Source organism: Panthera uncia, chromosome E1 (genome assembly GCF_023721935.1).
Source record: "Panthera uncia isolate 11264 chromosome E1, Puncia_PCG_1.0, whole genome shotgun sequence".
Classification (NCBI taxonomy): Eukaryota; Metazoa; Chordata; class Mammalia; order Carnivora; family Felidae; genus Panthera; species Panthera uncia.
Genome location: NC_064814.1, coordinates 18788825 through 18816231, shown reverse-complemented (window position 1 = coordinate 18816231; position 27407 = coordinate 18788825). Strand labels below are relative to the sequence as shown.

The 27407-nt window shown below is 44.9% G+C and overlaps 1 protein-coding gene across 1 annotated transcript in view; it reads left to right on the top strand.

Annotated features, from left to right (window-relative positions):
• PRKCA (protein kinase C alpha) overlaps window positions 1-27407 on the top strand; it is a 424558-nt gene that overhangs the window by 177109 nt on the left and 220042 nt on the right. Inside the window, exon 3 of the mRNA XM_049637684.1 lies at window positions 3108-3190. Within this exon, the coding sequence (XP_049493641.1) occupies window positions 3108-3190 (83 nt within the window). The remainder of the gene's footprint in view (window positions 1-3107; window positions 3191-27407) is intronic.

Below are 27407 nucleotides of genomic sequence, written 5' to 3'. Positions count from 1 at the left end.
TGAAGATTATCCATTCTGCATCTTGAGTATTTGAACAGGCCTTGCAGGGTCCTTATGGTTCAGATGGCTCCCATGTGACCCTTCACCTCCTGTTGGGTGAACCCACGCATTTCTAGGTATGACTTTCACGTAGGTAGGCTAGGAAGAAGTAATTTTGGAGACAGCTGTGGCTCTTTGCTGCCCCTGCAGATTACACCATGTAGCGAGGGCCTGGAACTTCTTGGGGTAAAATTTGATAGGCTTTTTGAGGCACAAAACAGAAATAAAATAATTGTGGGTTGAGATTGATAATTGCATTGAAAGGTACATGGGGATTGAAAGGACAGATTAAAAAAAAAATTTAAATGGATTTGATAAATACAGGTTTTCCAAAGTGTTCACCTGAATGTGGAAATGGTTTAAAAAAAAAAACCAAACCCACAGTGTTGAACGATTAAGTAGGGAATCCGAATGCTCATTTTCCTTTCAAAACACTATATCCATAATAAACCATGATGAGGAAATAATGCTCCTGTGACCCTTTTCCCTTCGTAATTTATCTTGCTAATTCCAGTGAGCGAGCGATGACTTTGTGCCTGGGGAGAGCCAGCAGATGAGATTAATTTGTGCCATCACAGCCTTGCTTTATTATCTACCCTTGGAGAGGGTTGGGGAGATGCTTTTAGCAGAAACACTGTGAAGAAGCTTCTCTGAGGGTTTGGAGGAGCTAAGTGCTGCCTTTGACAGTGTCTTGGCACTGCTGGGGCAGCCTGGGAACTCGTTGTCACTTCTCTGTCCCCTCCTGCCATCCTGGTGGGCAGGTGCAGTGGCCTGGCAGGCAGCCAAGGAGAAGCCTTTGCTCGGGCATCTCTGCTTCTAAATTAATTTTTATTAAGTTTATTTTGAGAGAGAGAGTGTGCATGTGTGAGAGAGCAAAGGAGGTGTGGGTGGGGGAATCCCAAGCAGGCTCCACACTGTCAGCGTGGAGCCCGATGTGGGACTCAAACTCTCAAAATGTGAGATCATGATCTGAGCTGAAATCAAGAGCCAGGCTTTTGACTGATGGAGCCACCCAGGTGCCCCGGCATTTCTGCTTCTAAGAGGATGCTCTTCAAGACCTCTTTGTCACCTTCCTATGGATGGTCCTTCCCTATCTCCACCTCTGCTTACTTATGTCGGGCCTACCTCCCCCCACCCTTTTTTTAATTGTTATTTTTAATAAGGACTTTTATAGTGACATTGTATAACAACCATCTTAAAACCATTTTAAAAGAAAACAGCCCTCCCTCATCCACTGCCGTGACAGGGCATACCCACATCTTCCTCCTCTGGGTTATTTTATTGTTGTTAAGTAGGCTTCATACCCAGTGCAGGGCTCAAACTCATGACCCTGAGATCAAGAGTTGGTTGCCTAACCAATGGAGCCATCCAGATGCCCCTTGGTTATTTTATATATGTAAAATACACACATACATATGCACATATGTAATACATATACTTTAAATGTACGTGTCATTCTTGCACTCCTTTTTTCTGCCACCCATGTATAAAAATCTTGGCGTCACCTCCTCTTTCTGCTCCAGTCAACAGCTAGAACACAGTGGAAGGAAAGGGGAGACCATAGTTCCTGTTGTGTAAAATGTACGTGGTGACCCATGTTAAGTAGTGTTGAGGATTCAGTTACATGTTGTGTGTGCAAGGACCCATCAAAGTGACACATAACAGGATGCTCAGTAGTCTCTGGGGTTGGTTGGCAAGTCTGGTCGGTTCTCCTGCAATTTCTCTGGCATCTATTACTTCTATTTCTCAGCAGACTGAAGGATGACAATTACTTCATCCTTAGATTATATAAGCGGCTTCTAATTGGGCCTACTGGCCCAAATCTGATCCATCAAATTCTTCCTATTGGCCACCATTTGCCCTCCTAAAGCACTGTTTTTGTCCGTGTTACTCTTGTTCAAACCTTTCAGTGGCTACCAAAGCTTATCAAAAACATTCTGAATGTCTTAATGGCCACTCGAGGCCCTTTATTACTTTCTTAATACTGGGCTTGGTTCTCGTTCTCCCCTTAGGATCTCCGCTGTCTGCAAACCTGCCATTTTCTCCCTCTCACAGAAACAACTGACCCTCTTCGGTTGGCTTTGTCTCTGGCCACGTGTGCAGGGAATTGTGGTATCTTCGGGGGAAGAAAAAAAGAGCCCAGAATCTGGGGAGCTCTAGCCTTCCTTCTGCAGCAAAGACTTAGGGCTTACCCAGTATTTCTGAGGGTATGCTTTTTAGCATGTTGTTCAGCAAAGAACAGTGGAGTACTAGACTTGAAGCTTTGGAGGAAAGACTACCTAAGTCATTTACTTATTTTGTATCCTCCCTGTTATGCTATCCATAAAAATCTCTTAGGGAATTATTTCTGTAACACTTCTTTGATCCGTCCTCAGTATTTAGCAAAACCATGTCGAACTTGGAAAACATTTGCTGTGTAGTAGATTTGCGGGGACTCCCCACAAGTCCAAGGGGCATCTGGTTACGTAACTACTGGTGATAGCATTTGTGGCCAGCAGTCATGTATAAGAAGGTGTGAAGGTGTTGGCCTTCCCCCCCCCCCCCCACCCCCTCTGCATTTCAAAGGGTTGTGTTCTGTAGATTGAGTTTGTGGTCTTGAGTTCAGAATTCTGAGGAAGTTCTACAACCCACAGATGGAGATACTGTATATATAATCTGCTATTACCTTTTTAAATTTTACCCACAGGGTGTCATGTGTTTAGACACTTAGATGCATGCATTGTGTATTAGTATAGGACAGTGCAAAGTGTTTGACACTGATTCATGGTTTATACCTTGGGAAATTGTCTTAGAACCTCTGGCCCTCTCCTTCTCCCTCTCTCTCAACTTTAGAAAATAGAAACTAGGCTTAAGGTCTCATTAAGCCCTGAATCCTGGCATTTTCTAGTTCTATATATAAGTCTGATTGATACCAAATATTGCTGAGTCCTGAAAAAAATGCCTTCCGATTGCTGTTTAAGATTCTGTCTGTTGTGAAATGAAATCGACTTCTAACAGCATGTACCCTGTTTGGAAAACAAAGTTTGTCTGTTTAATTACTAAGTTTAGTTTTCTTTTCTTTCCACCAGTTTGCTGTTTTGTGGTTCACAAGAGGTGCCATGAATTTGTCACTTTTTCTTGTCCTGGTGCGGATAAGGGACCGGACACTGACGTAAGTAGTCTGAAAACTATTATTTGACGTTCATGCAGATCTTTGACTTCAACCTCTTCTTTAATGCCTGTACAACTGTTGTTTTGGCACACATTCTTAATGGGAAGACTTGTCAATGGGTCCTGTACAACTTGGGCTCCTACCAGTGAACAGATACAAAGCCCTTTTGAGCCCTGGCAGGGTCGAAGGAGAATTTGTTAGCTTGTATTCTTCCACTCTGGGCGACCACGTGGACCAACTCCACCAAGTTTATAGTAAGAGCTTTCACTAACACAGTGTGCTGCTTTTCTGAAGACGTTGACAAATTTTGCAACGTAAACACGAATCCCCTTTTACGGTTCACCCTAACGGTTTATTGACTAAAAGGGCCATCTTTGCTTTTAGCTGATGTGACATCTTCCTTCTAGTTTGCTTCCTGAGATCCTTGCTGCCTTTTCATTATGTGTTATAAATGCTGCTGTCGATTTAAATAATTTAGCATCTGCTCCACTGAACAACCGATCTCTGAAGCTGCCCATGTGTGAACACATAATTTTATTTGTGCCCTAATTCTGCTGCCTCTAGTGAGCATCTCTCTTGCTTGTATCTCTTGTTTACTGAAAAATGGGATCATCAGAGGAGAGTGGGAGCCAGGAGGCATGGGAAACACCAGTATCTAAAATATATTGAGTGGAAAATTGGGCTGTTACACGGAAAATATTTTAGCAACAAAAAATTGCAGGGGAGGCCTGGAAGAGGAGACCTTTCTATTATTCCTACCTTTGGCTCTTCTTCCTATCAGGAAACACAGATCTCAAAACAGCTTTGTCAGTGCAGGCAGGGCTGAATTCTTCCCTTTTCTGAAGAGGGTGTACTCATGTTAAGCTCTGGGGTTCCGATCTGCCTTATTTTGGCCCAGGTATCAAAGGAACTTCCATTGCGTTTCTGCTAAGATGCCAGAGGAAGCTGCACCGAGCAGAAGCCCTAGGCTCTGAGCTGCTACTGGTCTGCAGAGGCTCTGAATGTGGGAGCCAGAGAGCCTCAGAGATGACCCTGTTTTATATCTTTAGAGACTGGAAAGCCCACATCCGTGGGTGGCCCACCTACATACAAAAATCTAGTGTGCTCCACCCCACCCTTTCACTTTTCTTTCTTTCTGGAGTATTGCCTCCATTCGGGACACATGGAGAGGAAGAATACCAGCTTTCCTGAAAGTTGCCCTCAAGCATCCCGTGGTATTTCTTTGGCCTCCTTGCTCATTATTCTCAGTCCATCCTTCTTTTCTCCCATTTTGGCTCCAGCAAGAATGGGGGTGTGTGTGTGTGTCCTGCCCACAGAGGAATAGTTTTTGTCTGACTGCTTCCCTTCTTCATTCCCTTCACTCTGCCCCTCCTTCCACTTCTTCATTCTTTTGGTTTAAGTACTCTTAATAAGGGTAGAGCCCGTCTGAGTGTGTTACCTGAGGGATCTCCTCTAGGTGGTCAGAGGCCTCCCCGAGGAAATGGCATTTAAACCGGCCTTCAGGAGCAAGTGGAGATCATCAGACACCAGGGAACCTGTGTGCATGCTCGTTGGGGCATAAAGGAGCCCCGTGGAAGACTGCCTCAGACAAAGGGGAAAAGCAAGTGAGGAAGCCCTGAAGTGGGAAGGTGTTCAGTGTAGACTAGAAGAAGAGCGAGCTGGTCGTCAGATGTGTAGTTAAGGATTTTGAACGCAATGTTAGGAATGGTAGGGGTCCAGAGGAAGGGTTTAAACTAGGACCGGTGTGATTTGTTTGCATGTCCCAAAGGTTTCTTTGCTTTCCTTATAAGAAATATCGACAGTGGAAATGGGTTTGATGTACGGGTGAGGATGGGGAAGTATGAAAGCTTGAAGAGTAGCACGGATGGCAAGGTGAAAGGTCGGGGTAGATGGAGGCAGTGAGGCTGGGCGGGGTAAACTCACCGTGTATTTAGGAGCTGGGCCACAGCTCTTGGCCGCTGGAGGATCGGGGAGGTGGAAATGGAGAGAGAGACTCTCCGGCCTCTTGGCCAAACCTACGAATGGATGGAGGCTACCGAGGCTGTGGAGGGAGAATGTGTTCAGAAGTATGGGACAGGGCTGATCACGGGCTTCTCTTTGGACAAGTTCGGTTTGGGAAGTCTGACGTGGAGAACACGGTTATCTGTGAATGCAGGTGTGGAGTTGGGAAGCAGGGTGTGTTTAGGAGATAAAGATTCCTCTGTTTGGTTGTTACAAGCTTTGGGTGTGCAACATTTTGATGAGAGACGGAGGTAAAGAATAAGGAGAAAATAGATGAGGGCCCAGAAAAGAGCCCTGAGGAGGCTCCAGTGGATTGGATGGGAGAGGAAGGGGGCTGGGAAGGTCCTACAGGCGCTGTAGGTCAGCTCCCTGATTATGTCTGATTTTATGACTTCTGTAAGCTTTTGGTATTATACATAGATATGTCATATACATGCAGGTTTGCACAGGACTGTCCTGTTTACACGAGGAAGCCTTGGTTTATGTGTGCTATAGCTTAGTTAATGTCCATTAGTTAGTTTTAGCAGCCCCTTTCATGCCCAAAATTCTTACCCTGTTTTGATGATCATTATGTTCCCCCTGCCCCGCCCCTTAGTCCTTGAATCCCCAGCCAGGCAGAAAGCCTTAGCGATGGTCCGCTGGTTGTGAAATACAGTGGGAGGGACACTTGTGATCTGATGCGTTAGTCTGAGTTCTGTCCCTACTCTGTGTTGTGTTACCCACTGTGCATGCTTAGCCTCACATTTTAATATCCGATCTGTGAAAGTGAAGATAAGAGAGGTTTCTTTTTTTTTTTTTTTTTTTTTTTTAATATATGAGAGGAAAGAAGTACAGCCTGTGCATTCTCCTCCCAGGAGAAAATTTGCCTTTTGGTTGTTGGCCCCGAGAGGCCAATCATTAGGGCTTTGTACAGCCAGGACACAGGACCCTGTGTGCAGGGCAGTGTTATTTATTGTCCAAATTCGCAAGATGCCCAAATTGGAACTGCACCAGGGAGGTAGCTGGAAAAGCATGAAGGTGTCAGGACAGAGCTGAGATGAGAAAGGAGGTTTTTCTTATTTTATCTTTCAGAATGTTTGAAAGTGCTAGAATTCTAGAGCTGGAAGGGGGGTGGAAAGACTTGTTTAGGTTAACCTTATTTTATAGATGGGGAGACTGAAGCATATAGAAGAAAGGCGTAAATGATCTGGGGGCTTTGTGACATGTTGCCCCTCAGTGTCCAGCAGGCTAGTGGTTGACGCAACAGCCGTGTAGAGGAAAAGGGGGGGGGGGGGGGCAGGGCGTGGCCCGGAGAAGTTGCTAGCTCGTGCCTTGGTGTTAATCGTTCAAAGTTCTCACACATTTAGCAAAGTGCTAAAGGGCATGAAAAGAGTTAAAAGAATGGAGGGATCAGGAAACACAAAAGGCAAGCTACAGAAACAAAGACCTTAAGTATTCCCCCCCCCCCACCCCCCAAGGATTTAAAAGTTTCCTAGACTAAGATCTGTGTTGTCCATGACGAAGGCTCAAGATTCACACAGTTCATGTGCTGCTGGCTGATGCCGGCTCCGAGGACGTCAGGGCACTCCCCCACAGGGACAAAGATGACGGACCCTGTGAAGTACACCAGCACTGTCCCTGGTCTTTCCATCCTCAAGATAGACCCCTGAGAAATGAAAGAGCAGTGCCCAGATCCCGGTAACCAGATGGCAATAGTTAAACATTCTTGGGAACACAGATCATCTTCAGGACTCAAGGAGCAGGCTCGTCGAAAGGATGCAGAAGTTACAGGGAAACTCGGGGAGGAGAAGAGGGTATCTGGGTTCCGTGTGAGGAGCCCCCCCCCACCCAAACATGTCAGGCCGTTCTCAGCCATCCCCCACCTCTGGATGGGCAGTGTTGTGTTGCCAGACATTCCCTGCCAACATGTCTGGAGATAAAAGCCACGTGTTCCTTGGAAATGCAAGCTGGTGCAGCCACTCTGGAAAACAGTATGGAGGTTCCTCAAAAAACTAAAAATAGAACTACCCTACGACCCAGCAATTGCACTACTAGGCATTTATCCACGGGATACAGGTATGCTGCCTCGGAGGGGCACATGCACCCCCACGTTTATAGCAGCACTATTGACAATAGCCCAAGTAATGAAAGAGCCCAAATGTCCATCGATGGATGAATGGATAAAGAAGAGGTGGTATATATATATACAACGGAGTATTACTCGGCGATCAAAAAGAATGAAATCTTGCCATTTGCAACTACATGGATGGAACTGGAGGGTGGTATTATGCTAAGCGAAATTAGAGACAAGAACCATATGACTTCACTCATATGAGGAATTTAAGAGACAAAACAGATGAACGTAAGGGAAGGGAAACAATAAAATGGGACAAAACAGACTCCTAAATCTGGAGAATAAACTGAGAGTTACTGGAGGGGGAGGGAGGGAGTTGTGGAAGGGGGATGGGCTAAAGGGGTAAGGGGCATTAAGGAATCTACTCCTGAAATCATTGTCTCACTATATGTGCATTCGGATGTAAATTTAAAAAAATTTAAAAAATGGAGTAGCTAGGGAAGAGGCTTTCCAATACTTTTGGTGGCAACCAAAGTAAGAAATGCATTTTAAATCACACACACACACACACACACACACACACACACACACACACACACACAATCAGATACGTACATAATTGAAATAAAACTTTAATTAAGCAAAAAAAAAGTGTTCCTGAGATTGAAGGGCAGCCTGCTGCGCACCGAGGAAGGGGGAGAGAAGGCAAGACTGGGCATTGGAAAGGCACCTGGGGTTGGTACAGTGTCTGTGCTCCCAGGTGTGTGGCCTCGGAAGACAGCCTGAAGCTCTGCCCAGCACACCTGCCCCCATCCGAGATTGTGTAAGACCACAAAGAAGCAACGTGAAAATGGCCCATGTGGAGAAACAGCTGACTTCCCTTTCCTCACCTCCCTCTAGACCTCCCCAGTTAAGACATGAACTTCTTCTTACTGGCTCTGGTCACGATGGGGTGGGCGGGGAGGGTGGTGGGTTCTAGAGGGCTGACTCCTTCCTCAGACTCTTTCTTTCACGATTAATTTTTTTTAATGTTATTTCTTTCTTTTTTTTTTTTTTTTAACGTTTAGTTTTGAGACAGAGACAGAGCATGAATGTGGGAGGGTCAGAGACAGGGACACAAAGAATCTGAAACAGGCTCCAGGCTCCTTTAATGTTATTTCTGAAACAGAGCATAAGCAGGGGAGAGGCAGAGAGCGAGGGAGACCCAGAATCCGAAGCAGGTTCCAGGCCCTGAGCTGTGAGCACAGAGCCCGATGCGGGGCTCGAGCTCACAGACCGTGAGATCATGACCTGAGCTGAAGTCGGACGCTTAACCGACTGAGCCACCCAGGCGCCCTTTTCCTTCACCATTTAGAATTTCAGCTCACCAGCTGCCTTGCCTGGAACTCCTCCCACTTCTTACAACAATCTCCACTCAGATTCTGTCCATGAAGCCTGCCCTGCTAGAGGGGAGCAGGGTATTTGGGTCTTCTGTATGTACGTGTGTGTATGTGTTTATTAGCACATACAATCCTTTTTTTCATACCTCGTGTTTCCTGTGGGTGCCTTCAGGGAGAGAAAACGGTGAGGCAGACCGTTCGGATATCCCTACCAATCTGTCCTACCCTGAAAACCGTAGAGAGAGAGAGACACAACCCTGTTAATAGGTAAAGTTTGTAGGCAGACAGAAGTCTTTATGTGATGCGTATAAACCCACACAAATGTTAGACAACTCTTTAAATGCAACCTTTGGAATATTTGCTCTGTGGGCCGGATCTGTGAGCATTTGAGGAAGAGGGGAAGGGATTGACCTGTTCAAAGGCTTAAAGCCCGCCTCCGGGCGATTCTGCTTCCCTTGAATTTGTGTTTGTTTCTGCCTCCTGCCTTTTCGCCGATGCCCCTGCCTTTCTGGCGGAGAAACTGTACGTGCAGTCTCTCGCACTTTTTAGAGCTGAGCCATACAATTAAACAGCATTCAGGGGATTTAAAAATCACTTCATGGGTCATAGTGTACTTCACCTGGGAGACCACCAGCCTCCGTACAGGCAGCATCGGGAGTTAGCTGGTGCTTGGCAGAATGTTCGGAAGGGCATAGATGAATTTGTTAAGAGGTGTGTGTGGGGGGTGGGCAGGGGGCTGCTTCTGTTTCGGGTACATCTTTAAGCCGGCAAAGGTGGTAAAACTGAGCCAAGAGAGCATAGACTATAAATGCTTGGAGCTGAAGTTGAAAGCGATTGTGCACAGGGCTACAAGCGGATAGTGGTACCTGGTGTGGAGCTGGACTCTGCAGGGGGCTGTATGTCCAGCACACGAAATTTCTCTTACGATGGACTTGAGAATTCTCTTGTTCTGGAGTTCTTTCTGGTGTCTTAGAAACCGAGCCCATGAAAAAGGCTGCTGAGTCGTTTAAAATTCAACACTTCAGAGCTTCATTTATAACAAAACTCAAAACATTTAAAATAAACCTAGAAATTTAATTAGCAAATCTTCTATTTTCTCAGAGTGTGCTTTTACATTTAATATGGAAATAAGACACTTTTGTGAGCAAACCCAGCTATACTCGAAACACTTCGCTATTCCTGAACCGACAAAGGGAGATTTGTAAAAGGTGCAGGTGCTAGAAAGTTGTGTTAAAAATGCAGCTGAGTGAGGTCAAAAGAGCTCTGGAGTGGGAATGGGGAGTCCTGCCCTGCCAAGTCACTGAAAATCCTTCTAGACCTTGGCTTGCTTATTTATGCATATGGAGGTTGAACTCGGTGGTCTCGAAAGCTGTTTGCTGCCTTCAATGGCATTCCATCACCAAGTACTGATTGAGAGCTTGGTGCCCTGTTGATAGGGAGCCAGATGGTTCTTGCCCTCCTGGTGGGTCCTCCCTAATCAGAAGGATGAGCTGAGTGTGCAAACAGTTATACGATATGATTGCATATGGTAGCTGCCATGCCATAAACGGGGAAGAAATAAAATGCTACGAAGTGGGGGGGGGGTGTTGCTGGAGAGCAGGCATGCACAAGCACCTTATAGAAGATGGAGGGAAGGCTTCCTGAAGGTGTGTTTGAAGACTTTTAAGATTTCTTTCAGCGTTCTCTTACAGACCAGTAGGACCAGTGTTTTCATGTTTGGCTGGTTTAACGGAGTTCTGTCTCTTGCCAAATGGTGCCGTCCAATGGGGCAGAAACTCAGGTGGCACGCATTTGCCGGAGGACCTGTAGGAAGAACGCACGCTAGGGAGACGCGCGGTGTTGTGTGTGTCCTCGCGGGATCCCCTTTAGATCTGGCCTCCGAGGAAGCCTTGGTGGGGTCCTGAAACCACCCCGTGCACTCGCCCACAGGTGCCATTCTTCACGTGCCGTGATGCCACCGGAAGCCTTAAAAAGAAGTTCTTTCAGGGAAACAAACCCAACACAAAACTCCCGTGCTAATTCTGCTCTTCAGTGGGTGGATTATTTTATGTACCAGATTCACAGTAACAGAAGTATTTCCTACAAGGGAAGGGACTCCTGCTACTTTTGCGCCAAATTAATTTAGCTGGGAGTTAAAAATAGCCTCAAAGACTAGCATCCGCCGTTCGGATGTACTCAAGGAGACAGCTGGTTGGTGGCACATCCATTGTCTTTAGCTACCAAGTTTTGGCCAGTGAGGAGAGGAGAAATGAGTGCCTATTTAATCCGTGCCCCAGAATGCCTCTTGTCAAGAGAGTCGCCCTGGGGGCTTTTCCGTTTAATCCAAAGAACCTTTGGGTTTGCCACTGCTCAAACATCTTGGGTACTGCTCTCTTGGAACGGCATGTAAGGCCAGTAGCACATTCTTTGCAAAATCTCCACTCTTGGCAGACTGTCAGCCTTGGAGTGTGGCGAGGTGGTTTGGGGAAGTGACCCAGTTCAGTGCAGCCAGATCTGTACAAGGGGCAGTGGATGGTACAGGTGGATGGTACGGTTTGGGGTCCAAAAGGTAAGTTGATAAGGTTAAGAGAGTATTGGTAGAGTTGTAAATGGTTTCTGACATCAGGTTGGAAGGAGACTTGTGTGTGTGAAGTGTGTAGGAATCATCGTGCAGCCTCTCCGTGGCACTTCCATGTTGGTTTAAAAAAAAAGTTGCTGTACTGCTGAATGGTCTTGCCTGTATAGTGAATTCTTGGTGGAGAGATCCTGTGTCTTTTCTCTTTGACAAACCAGAGCTCAGTGCAGAGCCTCGCACAGAACGGGTACCCAGATTTGTTGAACCAGAGCGACTGCGTGGAAGAAGGTCTAATTTGACCTTTAACCTAATTTGACCACGAGTTGATTGTATGTATCCGGGGTTGAATTACTTCGTTTTAGCTATACGTGGGACTGTTTATGAATCTCCCCACTCCTAGGAGAGTTTTAAGTTTATTTATGGTGAGAGGGAGAGAATCAGTGGGGGAGGGGCAGAATATCTGAAGCAAGTTCTGCACTGACAGCAGAGAGCCCACTGAGGGGCTTGAACTCATGGGCCATGAGATCGTGACCTGAGCCACCCAGGGACCCCCCTCTAGGAATGGATACTTGATTAGTATTGTGGCCCCTTGGCAGGGGGATGGGAGAAACATACTTGGACTTCGCTACTTTTCACAGACCATTTCAAATCACTGTCCCGCCTATTGGGAGCTTACAAAGTGGTGGACCTAGGCCATAGCTTTTGACTGGCTCGGGTAAAAATTGGTAGGATGGCTTCCTTACTGATTTCTCTTTACCGGTGCAAGTGACTTAGTAACATCAGGCAGTTCACGGTTTACAGACAACCAGATTTCCCTATCCCTGAGAACTGTTGCCAACAATGATGTCTAAGGAACCTACTACTAGGGCTGAAATCACTGGAAGCCCAGAGCTAGAAATTCTACCAGGTAATGGCGTCTTCATGGTTTCACCTGATGTGTATTTAGCATCTCTTCTGTCTGGTGCTTTTTTTTTTTTTTTTTTTTTTTGTATTTGCTCTATGTCATCATTAAATATTTTCTGGGCATTTTTTATTGCCAGGAACTGGGGTGGGAGGGTGTAAAGGTTAATAGGTCTAGTCCTTATGTTCAGACAGTTTATCCTTCGTGGGATGTCATAAACACAAGTAAGCATTATTAAGATAATTGAATGGATAACATACACAAATACACTCGATATATATTAATCCCATTGTGTAAATGTGAAAGTCAAGGCCCAGGGTTGGTTCAAGGACTTGCTGGAATCTGGTAGTAAATACGGTGTTAAGCTTTGGACCAAGTCTCTGCTTCCTAACCAGTTCTCTTCCCTCAGTACCAAGTGGGTTGATCACCAAAGCCACTTAAGGGGCAGAATTTCTGCCACTGAAAATTCTCTATTTTTGTGACTAGAATCTGGCGTCAGTGTGACTCAAGCTTAAAATGGTAAGAGAAATTGGGAGTTGCACAGATATTAACAGTAGAAGCTTTCATAAGCAAGACCGACAAGGTGAGCTAACTAGTGAAGACAGAACCTGTAGGAGGGAGGCTCTGTGAGAGCCTAGGACAGTTTGGTGACTTAGTTTGGGTTCTTAAGAAGGTGGAACATAGTACTTTCCAGGACCCTGGGTTTCTGGAAGGATTTAAGTGGCTTTACCCTAAGCTGTAAGCCAGCCTAGAGAGCTTTTTGGCTTATTCCTGAAGCTTGTTCCTGGGTTTTAGTGAGTCACTTTTTTTTTTTTTTTTTTTCTTTCCACAAGCTGAAGTAGGAGTCCCATTCAATTAGCCGGTACCTTCCTCACCTTGGCTGTTTTCTGCTTAATGAATTTCCAGCAGAAGATTCCATCTATGGACAAAAAAAAGTGCATTTCCTCAGGGCTAGGAGAAGGAAAGAGATTTGTAGAGGATTTTCTGGCTAGCATTATCACTGGTACATCCATTTATTAACAGTGAGATCAAGGGTCAAAAACGATGGTAATCTAACGAGCCCATTTACTAGGAATTCTGTCTATGCCTTTGATAGTGGTTAAGACCGATAAAGCAAGTGGGGAGGTACCTCCTCTGGCAGCTTTTTCTATTATGTTGTACCAGAAGCTATGAGCAGGAAATCATGGCGGCTGGTGCTAGCAGGAGATGAGATGGATGGTGTGGGAAGATCAGTTCTGATCATTGTTCATTCAACATCTCTACTTTTGTAATCTAATCTCCCAAAACATATTTGGGTTTATACCAAGGGGGAAAAGCTAGGTTCTAAGAGGAATGCCCTTGTCCAGATAAGTGTCACATGACCATCAGGCATTAAATAGTCCTGATTGCATTCCCCAGATAATTCCCCTGATGTGGAAAGAATGCTCAGGTTCTTTATGTTGAGGATGAAACACTCAAAATGTACAACACTGTCCTTATTTTAGCACTGCCCGTTCTCCCTGCATATCCTCCACTACTCAAGCCATTGCCTCTTCGTGCCACTCTGTGTTGAAATAACACCAGACGATCCTCTGTGCACAGCCTCCCACGCCAGAAGCCTTGAGATCGTCTGGGTTGTTTCCGTCTCTTTAGTCTCTCAGATCTAAGTGGTCTCCAAGTTCTGTGGAGTCTGACTCTCCCCTCCATATTCCTTGCTGTCATCTTCAGGAAAGCCTCATTGTGTTCTATGAATTGGTCTTACGGGCTCTGGACTGTTTCTCCTTTAGTCCATCCTTGATATTGCCAGCGAGTAGTACTCCAGTCGTTATTTATATATATATATATAAATATTTGTCATATCAGGGTTTCCATACATATCAATATTTGCCAAAGGTTGCTTCACAGTCACACAAGAGGACTCCCCTGGTGGTTAGCTGGGGTTGTTGGCTGGGGCTGTGGTTCTCTGTGTTGGCCTTTCCAGGAGGGTAGGTAGTTTTGTGCTGGTGGTATTGCAAGAAGGCAAGCTGAAACATACATATGCTTAAACTTCTGCTGGCACTGTGTTTCCTGATGTCCCACTTGCCAAAGCAAGTCACATGGCTAAGCCCAGAGTCCCTCTAAAGGTAGGTTAGGAATCTCCAGAAAAACAGAACTAATGGTCTGTATGTATATTCATCATACAAGGAGACCTAAAAGAAATTGGCTCATATAGCTGGCAAGTCCCAAGATCCACAGGGTGCATGGGCAAGCTGGAGACCCAGGAGAGCCAACAGTGTAGTTCTAGTGCAAAGGCCAGCAGACTGGAGATGAAGGGCCAGGGTTTCTCTTGAGGTCCAAAGGTGGGGAAGAAGCTCATGTACTATTTCGTAGCCATTGGACAGGAAGAACTTTCTTGGTGGGTGTGTGTGTGTGGGGGGGGTAGGGCAGTCAGTGCTTTCCTTCTATTTAGGTTTTCATTAGGGAAGGCAATCTACTTTATTCATTCACCAATTTAAAAATCAATCTTATCCAAAAACTCTCCCACAGAAACATCATTATTTGACCAAATATCTGGGTACCCTGTGGCCCAGTCAAGTTGACACACAGACTTAGCCATCACAGGGGGAACACACAGTGTAGGTCCTGGGAGGCATGGGTCGCTCTGCCCATTAATGTAACAATTTGCCACAGGAAGACTGATTTTGATCCTATTATGTTTTCTTTCTGCTTACATCTTACTCATCTCTGTATCCCTGATACTTAGTATGGTTTCTGACTCCTGGTGGGTGATCATTGATATTGAGTGAATTGAAGAAATAATGAAGTCCCTGATCCCAGAATAAAATGAAAATAATTTCCTTGGTCTGTCTGTAAAACATTCCAGAAGATGGTCTCAGAATCCCTATGAGCCATTTCTTAATTTTGAGTCATTGTCATCTTTAGAAAGCGAATTTACTTTTGAAAAACATATAGATTTTATTTTTAATATATTGAGGGACTCTATTAGTAGAAATTTAAGCCTAACCAAATTAAGCAAGATATCAACTGAACCATGGTCACTAACTCTGTGTGACCAGACTTTTTCTTAATATTTTTTTCTGTTAACTGTTGATGGGAAAAATCTATTAAAAGGAAATGCTTGTTTGGTCAACCATAGGTTTTCAGTTTACATTCTTTGAAGTGATGGCTAACTGCACAGTTAATCTGGAGGGGTTTATAACCGCAGTTCAAGAAGGGAAATGACACAGCCAAGAATGCCACCTTAGGAGGCGGTGGTCAAATTTATTTCCACTTTGGCCACCGATGTTCTAGATGCCTGTCTGTCCTATGCCTAACTGTGCCAGCATGGATAATTTATGCATAACTCAGAGGTGGCTATTTGTGCTCATAAGAAATTTATATTGGTAGAAGATTACTGAGTGAAAGATTGGATTTTGAAAAACACAGATTATAAACTTTTACAAGTGAGGGCTTTATTTTTCATGTCCTAAACCATAGTTAAGTACTTTTTGGAAGGAGGGCAATTTGGATGCTTGCTTTCTGCCATCTTGAGTTCCTAGCCTGTCCCTCCCCATCTCACTTTCAAGGCCGGAAGCTTTGTAGAGTTAACATGGGGTAGGAATGTTTAAACATGAGGATTTCATACTTGAAAATGATATTCTCTGTGGAGGAGGGTGATTTTAGGTTTCTAGATACTAAGCTGTATCATGACTCATTTGTTCTTAAACAGGTCGTTCTCCTGTTACTAAAAATTAATCACAAAAGACCAGGGAAGCTTGAAAAAGAGATCACACACAGCAGGTTCTTAAAATTAGAAAGGCAGGTCTGCTCTCTTCTGCATTTGCGAAGTTTGAATGATGCACCAAGATTAAGGTGATTGATTTTAATCACATTTGTCCCATTGCAAATAGGTGAGTTAGAGTAACTTAATGTACAGAGCAAACACGGCGGGGGGGTGGTGGGATGGTAATGGTAAGTTGAAAACTTGAAAATGAATCACATAAGTGAAACAGACCTTGTGTCACAAGCACTTGCTGTCACTTTGGAGCTGTGGCCTTGGATACGATCATATTCTCACCTAAAGAACTGTTCATCTGGGAGCTGGACCCTGGGAGAGTCCAGCAACACAGCTTCCTGCTCATTTCTGTCCTTGTCTCTAGCTATGCGTAGAGGATAAACTACAAGAGTGAGATTTTGCATGTACCAGGCAAAGCCGACCATTGCATTGCTCAGTCTCGACCCTTCGGTGGCCTCCTTTGACCATTAGGATTGTGATCTAGCTACGGTTAGTCTCACTGACTGGAACATGCCAAGCTCATTTGAGCCTCGGGTCTTTTGCCCAGGTGGGTTCTTCTGGAATGAGGCTCGCTCATACTGTTCAGGTCTCTACTCAGATGACCCCTCATTGGAGATGCCTCGTTAGATCACATCCTCCCATTATTTTCTGTTAGTCTATCTTTGCGTACTTCATGGCCCTTATCACCACTTGAAGCCATAAGCATTTACTTGGTTGTTTTTCCATCTCTTCTGCCAGCATGAAATACAGTGAAATGCAGGTACGTTGTCTTTTGTGTTTGTATAACTCAGAACAGTGCCTAGAACATGAAATGCTCAATATTTGTTGCCTGAATGTTCCTCTCACAAGAGAAAAGACAAGCCTTAGAGTTCTGTTGCCTTCTGACGATATCACTAAAAGGAAACAGCGTAGGATCAGGGGAGATTGTTCCTCTTCTGTGATGACACTGCTGTGAATGTAGTAATAAACTGGGCCATGTCACTGAAGCCTGAGGTGTACCATGTGATTGTGTCTTCCAAAGAAACCGTGATTTTTCATAATCATAATGTTAATATGTGGTCTATAAAATTCAAAATGTATGTGATCAGTCTTATTTAATTAGAATTATCTAATTAACCACCAGAATCTGATAGTCTGCCATTCTAGGTAAGTGGGATAAGTTTTGAATTTCAAACCTTGAGAGTAATTTACACCTATAGGATCTTCACATGAAAAGTTATGGCCTGGCTGCACATTGGCTTGGGAGTGGTGTCCTTGTTCTTAGATTTCCCTCTGCAGCCGTTGGTTTCTCTTAACATTCTTAAACAGCAGGGAGTTAAGTAAATTGTGATGTATCACTGTGATAGAATACGTGTGGCCATTAAGAATGATGATGATGGAGGTGGTGGAAAATGTTTCTGTGGTACTCGATGCTAGGGGGCTTACTATAAAGACATTACTGTGATTAGAGTTCTGACAGAACTTGTATATTGGGGCTGGACCTAGAAGTGAACCTAAGAAATTGAAATCATTTGATGATTTGATTTTTAAAAAGTTTTGATGTTTATTTTTGAGAGAGAGCACCAGTGGGGGGAGGACCAGAGAGGGAGACACAGAATCTGAAGCAGCCTCCAGGCTCTGAGCTGTCAGCACAGAGCCGGATGCGGAGCTCAAACTCCCGAACCATGAGATCCTGACTAAGCCACTCAGGCACCCTGACGATTTGATTTTTTTTTTTTTTTTTTTTTTTAAGATGATTGGATTTGGGAGACCTACGCCCTGGATTTCATCTTGTTAGAACAATGGAGTTTTCAAAAAGTCATCCTATAATTCTTGAGGAATAAGACAAAGTGCTGTGTTCCTTCAGAACGTTATCCACACGGAGCACGCCCACCCATCTGAGAGTTCTTTGTCCGATGGTGTGATGGGAAAGCAGGTTGTTGTAGACGTCTAGACTGCTTCATGCCCAGTGTATCAAGCAGGAGGACCAGAAAACCTGGCCAAGCAATGGCCACAACCAAATAAGGGGCGTCGTTCTCCTCACGTAACAAAATGTGGGGACTAGCGTTCTGGGGCTAATGTGGCATCTTCATGATTCGATGAAAGATCAGTCTCCTTCTGCCTTTCAGTTCAGCCATCTTACCATGTAGATTTCATCCTCCCCTTTGCTGCCCTCCTTATAAGGTGGCTACTCCATTACCATCCCATCCATGAGAAAGGTGAAGTCAGTCCAGATGCCTATTGAGTCTGCTCCAAGAACTCCCCCAGAAACACAGCCCAGCAACTTCTATTTGCATCATATCGACCAGAACTCTGGCTCTCATAACCACTCCTGCTTAGAAAACAGTGTTTGGAGGGAGGCCTGGGTGGCTCAGTCGGTTAGGCATCCCACTTTGAGTCAGGCCATGATCTCGCGATTTGGGAGTTCAAGCCCTGTGTCAGGCTCTGTGCTGACAGCTCAGAGCCTGGATCCTGCTTTGGATTCTGTCTCTCTCGCTCTCTCTGCCCCTCCCCCACTCACATGTGTGTGTGCTTGCTTGCTCTCAAAAATATTTGTAAACTTTTTAAAAAGGGCTTGGAATTTTTGTTTTAAGCTGAGTATGTTTCTAATTTGAACGAAAGCAAAGTAGTTGAGTAATAGAAAGGAGGATGAATATTGGATAGGCAACTAACCTTGAATTTTATGTCGAGGATGCCTCGCCACTTCTTAGACATAACCACCTTCATGTGTTGTATTTGTGTTCTTTTCTATCGCTATAACTTCATCTCAGTACAGGAAGAATTCTGTTACATGTCATGAGGGATCTTCAGTTACAATCGGATGTTTTCTTGATTGGTCAATAGAAAAAGACAGGAGTGAGGAAGTCTTATGAGTTTTAATAAGCCTCTTTTGTTTTTTCTTTAAACACTTAGTTCTTTGGAGAAGGTACTTTTACTCGTTTGGTAAGGAATATTTTGGTTTTCATAATGAAATGTTGAGCTTGAGTAATTTTTCAGTCACAGTGTTTTTATTCTTATTTTCTTGAATTTTAAGTATGCTTCACACCGAATGTGGGGCTTGAACTCATGACCCTGAGACTGAGTCACATGCTCTACCAGGTGAGCCAGCCAGGTGTCCCCTCTTCAGTCACCGTGTTCTTCGGACATAATAGCTCCTGATAGATGAGGGTTGACTGAAACCAAACAGCTTTTCAGTAACTCACTTCTTTTTTTTTTTTTTTTTTTTCAACGTTTTTTATTTATTTTTGGGACAGAGAGAGACAGAGCATGAACGGGGGAGGGTCAGAGAGAGAGGGAGTCACAGAATCGGAAACAGGCTCCAGGCTCCGAGCCATCAGCCCAGCGCCCGATGTGGGGCTCGAACTCACGGACTGCGAGATCGTGACCTGGCTGAAGTCGGACGCTTAACCGACTGCGCCACCCAGGCGCCCCGAGTAACTCCCTTCTTATTTAAAGCAGCTTTGGTCTGCAGCAACGTCCCCCGAGCTGAGTGAAACAGCACTTTTCCATGGGTTCTACTTGTCCTCCAGAACCCGAAGTGCACTATGGGCAGCGGATTTTAAGGTGGCACTGAGAAACCATATCATCGCCATAGGAAAGTGACCCAGAAAATGAGTTAGAAGGTGTTGAGTGTGAAGGAAAGAAGAAGCTGTAGGAATTGATCTGAGCTGCCTTCCATGCTGGGAAGAAGGGTGAACTTTGGAACCCCAGGGGTTGACCCAGACCCGATGACTAGGCGTTATAGGGAGACAGAGTTTAGCATAAATTCCACAAAGAACTTCCAAAGAGTAGATGTTTCTAATAAGGGAAGAGGGACTCCAGAACAGGGAGCCCCAAGAAATATAATAAGGGATACTAGTCTTGCTTAACCCAGAGGGAACAGAGCTGGCTCTGCCCCACTTAAAGTTGGAGGTGAGGCTCTGGAATGCCCTTCTGCCATGCCACCTGACCATTTTCTTAATTGAGGTAATTGACATAGAACATTATTAATTTTGCATGTATGCCGTAATGATTTGGTGTTGGTATATATTGCAAACAATAAGTGTAGTTAACATCTGCCGACATATATAGTTAACATTTTTTTTTTCTTGTAATGAGGACTTTTAAGATTTACTCTCCTGGCCAAAAAACAAAGCCCTCTTGGCAACTTTGAAATCTGAGGTACAGAATTAACTAGTCATCATGTTGTACGTTGCCTCCCCTTATTTCCATGAGTGCAAATGTGTACCTTTTGACCTCCTTTACCCATTTTGCTCACTCCCCCCACCCATCTGGCAACTAATCTGTTCTCTGTGAGCTGGTTTCTTTTCCATTTAATATTCTACATACAGGTAAGATCTAGTATCTCTTTGTATTTCAGTTAGCACGATGACCTCTGGCTCCATCCATGTTGGTGCAAATGGTAGAGTTTTTTGTTTTTTTTGTTTTTTTTTAATGTTTTTTACTTTTGAGCGTGAGCTGAGGAGAGGCAGAGAGAAAGTGGGACAGAGGATCCGAAGCGGGCTCTGCACTGACAGCAGTGAGTCAGATGCGGGGCTCGAAGTCATGAGCTGAGAGATGGTGACCTGAGCCGAAATCAGATGTTCAACCAACTGAGCCACCCAGGCACCCTGGTTTCATTTTTTAATGACCGAATAATATTCTGTTGTCTGACTATGCCGCATTTTCTTCACCCATGCATCCATTGTGATAGTTTGTTTTGTATCTTGCCTGTTGTAAGTAATGCTGTAGCAAACATGGGGTTGTATGTGCCTTTTCAGTTAGTGTTTTTGTCTTCAGATAAATACTGGAGGTGGAGTTGCCGAATTACAAAGTTTGGTTTTGTTCTTTAATTTTGTGAGGAATCCCCGTACTCCTTTCCACGGTGGGTGCACCAATGTAGAGCCTCACCAACAGTGCACGAGGGTTCCCTTTTCTCCATGTCATTGCCAGTGCAGTTCTTGTCTTTTTGATAATAGCCACTTCGGACAAGTGTGGAACGATACCTCATTGTGGTTTTGATTTTCATTTCCCTGGTTAGTGATGTTGAACATCTTTTCATAAGCTTGTCGGCCATGTTGTAGGTCATCTTTGGAAAAATGTCTATTTCAGATCATCCCTTTTGTTGTTGTTTTGGGGTTTTTATCAGATAACCATATCCACCTGGCCAATTCTTAGTCTTCCTTCTATCCCCACAGACTCCTTTCTACTCCCCCCCCCCCCCACTTCAATTGCCCCTCTTTAATTCTTTCTGAGTGGACCTCTCTGAAGACATTTATAACACCGTGCTCTGTTTCTGTGTCTCTGCTCCTATGCTTTAGCCTGTTAAGGGCAAAGCCCATCTCTCAACTTCCTGCCCTCTGTGCTTATCTGGAATCTCTCGATACTGACTTAGCAAGTAAATGAAGAGAGGTTGGGTGATTCTGCTGAGTTAACCTTGAAACGTTATACAGAATCTTTGTTATAACTTTATATTGAAACCAGCGCGACTCTCACAGGTTGTCTTTGAGCCAGCTGTGGCCTTTTGGTGGAATGAACGGTTGAGAATAACGAGTAACGTGGTTCTTGGTGCAGGTGCCACCTAGTTTAGGTGTCTGACTTCCATTGCTTCTGACAAGGTTGCAAATTACCTGTTAAACTGTTTCTATGAAGCGCTTTATGCCTTGTGGCTCATGGGGTAAAGTCGCCTTCTGCACCTGTTGATGGTTGTGGTGTAGAGCGTGGAACAGCCAGGATGCTTCCAGTGGATGTGAATACAGCAGGCCACCGGGGGCTTTTTGTTGGTTGAAACAGAATAACCAGAGAAGAACAGGCAAGTTCTAAAAATAACTTGGTACACATGTATGTGAAAATAACCTTACCTCCCAGGGGCTGAGGGGAAAAAAAAAATCTGTAGGTCCCAGTTCTGCCTGATGTTCCAGGGTATTTTTAGTAAGAGGGCCCTTTTTCCTTTGATGGTCCATGAAGGGAACATCACAGCAGAAAAAAATATTGGCGAGGCTACTCCAATTGTTGCGTGTTTCATTTTGTTTCCACTTCATCCATGAAAGAAAAGCAGACATTCCCAGAGACTCATCATGAGTGTAGTAGAAAAGGAAAGTGTAATTTTTTTCTCTCATTTGTTTATAATGCATGATGTGGTAAATTGTTGTAAGGGCCTTCTAAGAAATTCCTGTCTCATAAGGTATTTCCCATATTAATTATATTCAGGAAAAATGATGGTTTTTGGAGTTTCTTCGTAATTAGGTTTTAAATGAATGCAACTTATTTCCTGTAGCATTTGAACTGTCAGCATTTCACTGTTATTGCCACCAGAAGGGTTTGGTCTGTTTCTAATAGAATCTTCTAAGGGAAATTGATGAACCTGGTAACCTAATTTTAGACCTCTTGAAATTTGGCAGATGGATGGTATTTATAGTGTTCTGAATCCGTTCCTATTACATGTTTAAAAATAGTCACATCATTAGAGACTACATTCAAGAAAGAAAAGATTTTTAACCTCAAATCTAGTGCCCAGAACATTGTTTTTAGTCTCGTAAAGTGTATCTGCGTTTTGGTAGCAATTTCTAAAGCGCCTTTCTGTACTCTTTCTTCTCTTTCCTGTGTGATGCTGCTGTTGTCATGGAAACGGATCTTGGAGTTGCTTTGTTATACAGTGTGAGGGACTCCCTGATATAGAGAGGTACTGTAGGTCATTATCAACACAGAGCCTTTATTAAGCATTGTGCAACGATGCCTGTTGTGAGCTTGGATGGAACTCAGATTGGCGCTTACAATGAAGACACAAAATTGACACCCATAAATACAAATCGGGGTCCTCAGCCACAAGAGCCTTGAAAGGTACAAGCAGTGGCACATGGTATTTCTGTTTTAGGTGGTGAGGGACATTCTTGGTCAGGACAGGTCATTATGTGCCCAGTTAGGGTTGACGTATGGAGAAAGGAGGATTGGGGAAGTTGGTTGAATAGCACAGGAAATGAGCAAGTCAGAAGTTGGGGGGTGGGCATGTTGGAAATTCCCAAGGTCTCTTCCCAGGTGGAGGCCGGCTCGTGTGCTGAGAAGTGGCTCCCTCCGTGTGTTTGTGGTTGTAATGCTCTGAAGCCTCAAGTTATGGATGTTTCATTAGCAAGTTTGCAAGCTGTAAGACAGCCCAGTCTGCTCTTAATGCAGGGTGTTTTTGCAGTGCATGCGATTCTGTTGATTGAGGTCTAAGGCAGAGTGAGGTACCTGGAAGGTGTGGTGGACTCGCTGCCCTGAGATTGTCTGTCGCCTTCTCACTCACCAGCTCCTACCTTAACCTCCCTGGACCCGTTTTGTCACCTTTCAGCTGGTGATATGCCTGCCCATCCTGCCCTCCTCATCCCTCGGGAGGCAGTTCTCAAAGGAGGATTCCACACCTGCAGCCTTAGCATCACCCGGGAATCTGTTAGAAAAGCAAATCCTCTGGGGCTGCAGGTGTGTGGCATTGGCAGCTCTGGGGATGGCCCCACAGTCTGTTTCCCAGGCCCTCAGGTGATGCCCCCTGAGAACAGCTGTCCTTGGACGTGTTTCCGGGGTGGCCTTGTTTACCTTTGCTGACAGTTCCTGTTGCTGTGGGAGACTCCTGGTCACTCACACCTTAACTGCTCCACTGTTAAAGGAAGGGTATGGAGTCAGGCTGCTTTGGGTTTCCGAGCTGTTGAAAAAACAAGATACGACTTTGAATGGAAAAAGTCTCTGAGTGTTTTGCTGTCAAAACGCAGGCCAAATTCAGCTTACCAGAGCGAGTGCAGTTAGCAGCCATTTTTCTCCTATATGTCAGGTATCCAGGTTTATAATTATCTTTTTTTGCTTGGGCTGAAGAAACCATTAAGCACACATTTTTCTAACCCGAGTCGCCTGCATTCTTATTCCTATGTGGTAGTTGATTTCTGGGCTTCTAAAACCCGGAAGATCGTGCCCACAGACTTCACAGGAAAAGGAGAATAATTCCAATACCTCTTGCAACTGCTATTTTATTTTATTTTATTTTTTATTTTTTATTTTTTAAATTTTTTTTCAACATTTTTTATTTATTTTTGGGGCAGAGAGAGACAGAGCATGAACGGGGGAGGGGCAGAGAGAGAGGGAGACACAGAATCGGAAACAGGCTCCAGGCTCCGAGCCATCAGCCCAGAGCCCGACGCGGGGCTCGAACTCACGGACCGCGAGATCGTGACCTGGCTGAAGTCGGACGCTCAACCGACTGCGCCACCCAGGCGCCCCGCAACTGCTATTTTAGACACAATGAAATTCTCTTGGGTCCTCTTCAAACACCTGCTAGAGAATATTAAAAAAGTTGCGAAGATTTAAACGTCTTAAGCCATCATTGGCGGCTTATTAAGCCATATTAGGAGGCCAGGGCCCTAAATTTATGAGATGCCTCAGATATCATGTGGCATCGTCAGGACTCTTTGGGGACCTGCCGCCCACTCGATACAAACCAAATTGTAGCTCCAACTAATTTTGATTTGGAAATTGCCTCCTTAAAAAGAAAAGTACTAAAAATGTTTGACATTTACAGGCTTTTTGCAGCAGTCTGCAGTTTCTCTAGCAAGTGTCTTCACAGACTTTGAAAGAATTTGGCAATTGCTAACTCATGTTTTTAGATGGCTTAGGACTCCCAAGTACAGTCCGAATGGTACGTTATAGTCCTAGACATGTAGACTGCAAGGACTATTGAAGTCAGATTTCTCAGGGTTTTTTTTGTTGTTTTTTGCAATTTTTAAGCCTGTTTTCATTCGGCATCCTCCAGATGTAAACTCCTCATAAGGATAGTGGTAGTGTATGACCATGGAGAACTTTGCTCTCCCTCATTCTCAAGTGCTTTTTCTGCTAAGCCCTGTCCGTAGGGTCCCATGAGGGCGGTACAAATGATGAGATGAGGTCCAACTCTTTTCTAAGGAAAATTGTGATTTCTTTTTCTTTGGCTAACGAGGACAGCTAAAAGTAAACGTCCAGTTACGCAGTGATGAATCTAGTCAGGCTCAGTGTGTGTTCCGTGAGGAGTCCTAAGTTAGAAGGATAAATGTTGGAAAGAAGGCTAGTCTGAGATAAGTTCGGGTCCTTGTAGAGAATGGACTCCCCTGGATTTTACAGATTTCTACCATGCATCTCAACACAGAATAGGATGAAGAATGGTTGCTTTTACTCTCAAAGGCAAGCACACTGCCTCAGGAAATAGATTTGGCTTCTACTTTGGATCGGTTTTCGAAATACTGAATGTCCTTTGAAGTAACCAATGGCTGTGGAGGATCCCAGGGGAAGGAGTTGCGCGCAGGAGGGAAGACTGTGCTCTGTGTGTGACCCGAAATACACAGTTGGGAAAGAACCCTGCCTTTAGCGCCTGGCCCCCTTGGCCACTAGTCAATCTCGCATTCTCCTCTCAGCAATATTTCGGCCCTCTTTGTACATGACAGGGACAGGGGTCTTTGTCTTGGTCTGGTCCACGGATGATCCTTTAAGATGTCCGGTTTAGGGAGCTGCTGTGAGATCCTGAGATGGGCATCCCCCAGGTGCAGATGGGCTGGGAGCCAGGAACATAGGCAGTGTGCTTGGGGAAGGGCTGAGGGATAGCACGGGACTGTTTGTGACCTGGGGCGAAGCCTGCGAAGCTGGCTCTGGGACTTTGTCAAGTCCCCCTTTCTATGTACCTGCTTGTCATTACTGTGTTCGCTGCTTTTTAGTAATGTCTGTATGAGTCTTTCTCAGCTATGGTAGGCAGAAAGGAGTTCCTGGCTGTTAGCAGAGCCAAAAGGAGAGGACTTGGGGGGTGGGAGGGGAGGGAACAGTCACAGAAGCAGAGAGCCCCTGAGCAAAGAGAAACTTGGGTGGGCTGATGAGAAGTGCTCATTGTGGTCTCTTGGAAAACCTTGGTTTTGTGCTCAGTATTGTTACAAAGGAGTCAAGTAATTCCCTCAAAGGGGATTGTGCTGAGCCCCATGGGGTCCTTTGTAGGGGGAGAAGGGACCAGCTGCTCAAAGCAAACAAAGGATGTTTGGGGCTGTTTTTTGATGCCGGGGTTCTAGGCATAGCAGTGAGAACCATAGTGTCCACGCTGAACTTGGGGAAAATGGTGTGGAATTGTGTAGCTGGGTCATAGGCTGATGTACAGCGTGTATGGATGACTCCTTAAAAGTCCCGAGAAGCCAGCGTAGAGCATTATTTATTGTGAGGCCCACTGTGAACCTAATGGGGCCTTGAACTCTACCCCTTCCTGGGCTTGCCTCCGGGGCTTCCTTGATAGATTCTCAGTGCTGCTTCCTCGTGAATCCTGTTACTGCTCCTGGAATAACTTCTTAGTGCCCCCTGTTTCCATCTGTGTCCAGAAATGGCTATGGAGGATTCTGGTAGAAGGGCTTGAGTGTAGGAGAGAAAACAAGTCTGTGCAGTGCATGTGACCTGAGAGAGAGCCGGGAAGGGTGGACTTGGGGGATTGCAGAGGGTGGGGTAACGACCTCCAAACCTGGCTGCACATCTGAATCACCTGGGATACTTCCCAAAATGCATTTCCTGGGCCCATTATGAATTCAGGCAGGTCTTAGTTGGGGAGGATAGGAATTCGCGCAGACTTCAGAGGCACATGATCCTAGGGTAAAGCTCGTCACCGAGCAACTTGTCCAGCTGTGTGATCGTAGGTCAGTTAACCTCCCCAAAGCACGGCATTTTCATCTGTGGGCGTAGGACTAATACTACTTAGAGTTTGGGGGATGTGTTAAACCAGGCATGTCAATTGCTTAGCTCATTGCCTGTCACATTGCTAATATTTATCGAATGATTATTGTGCTTAACTAAAATGTCAGGGGCTGCTCAGTACGGTGGGAACGTGAAAAAGAATTAGAAAAATCATGCCCCCTGTCTTTATAAATCCGTGATCTAGATAGATGGGAAAAGGAAATTCGCAGGACTGTTTGGTGAACCTTTGAAGGGGAGACGCTGTAATGGAGCTCAGATTACTGGGAGATGTCGGGGGGTGCAGTCAGGACGGGAGTGGGGTCCAGGCTGGAGCCGTTGAAGGTGAAGAAGCCTGCGCCTGGAGACGTTTCAGAGGGAGCGTCAGAGGAGCTGTGTCACAGAATTGCCTTCTGATGATGTCAACACATCTAATACAAGACTCTGACTAATTGCTATTTATAGTTGCTTATATTCAAAAGCTTGTTTATACTGCAGAAAACTGTCAGCTTGGGTGTGTGTAGTGGAAAGAGCTCAGAGCTCAGTTTGAAGTCCTGAATTCTTGTCCCTTCTGTGTCCTAACCGGCCAAGTGACCTCAGATGAGCCACTCGACCCCGACGTCTCCGCTTCCTCGTTGTGGGGGCAGGGGAGCAGACAACCGCCAGGGGTCTTCTGTCTGCAGCGTTAACCATCCAACATTCAACAGAAACATTGACTGCACTTCCTTTCCAAAGCATTGATTGTGCGTCTTTGAATTTCAATTCCTGGTACTGTGTAAGATCCATTGTTAAGTGAAAGGCTGTGTTTTGCTGATTTGTTCACGATTCACATTCCCATAAAATTTACAAAGACAGAAATTTCCATTTATAAAAGCGTTTTTGTTCTGTTGGAATTATATAGAAGGTCTCCTTCATTATGCTTTTGTGC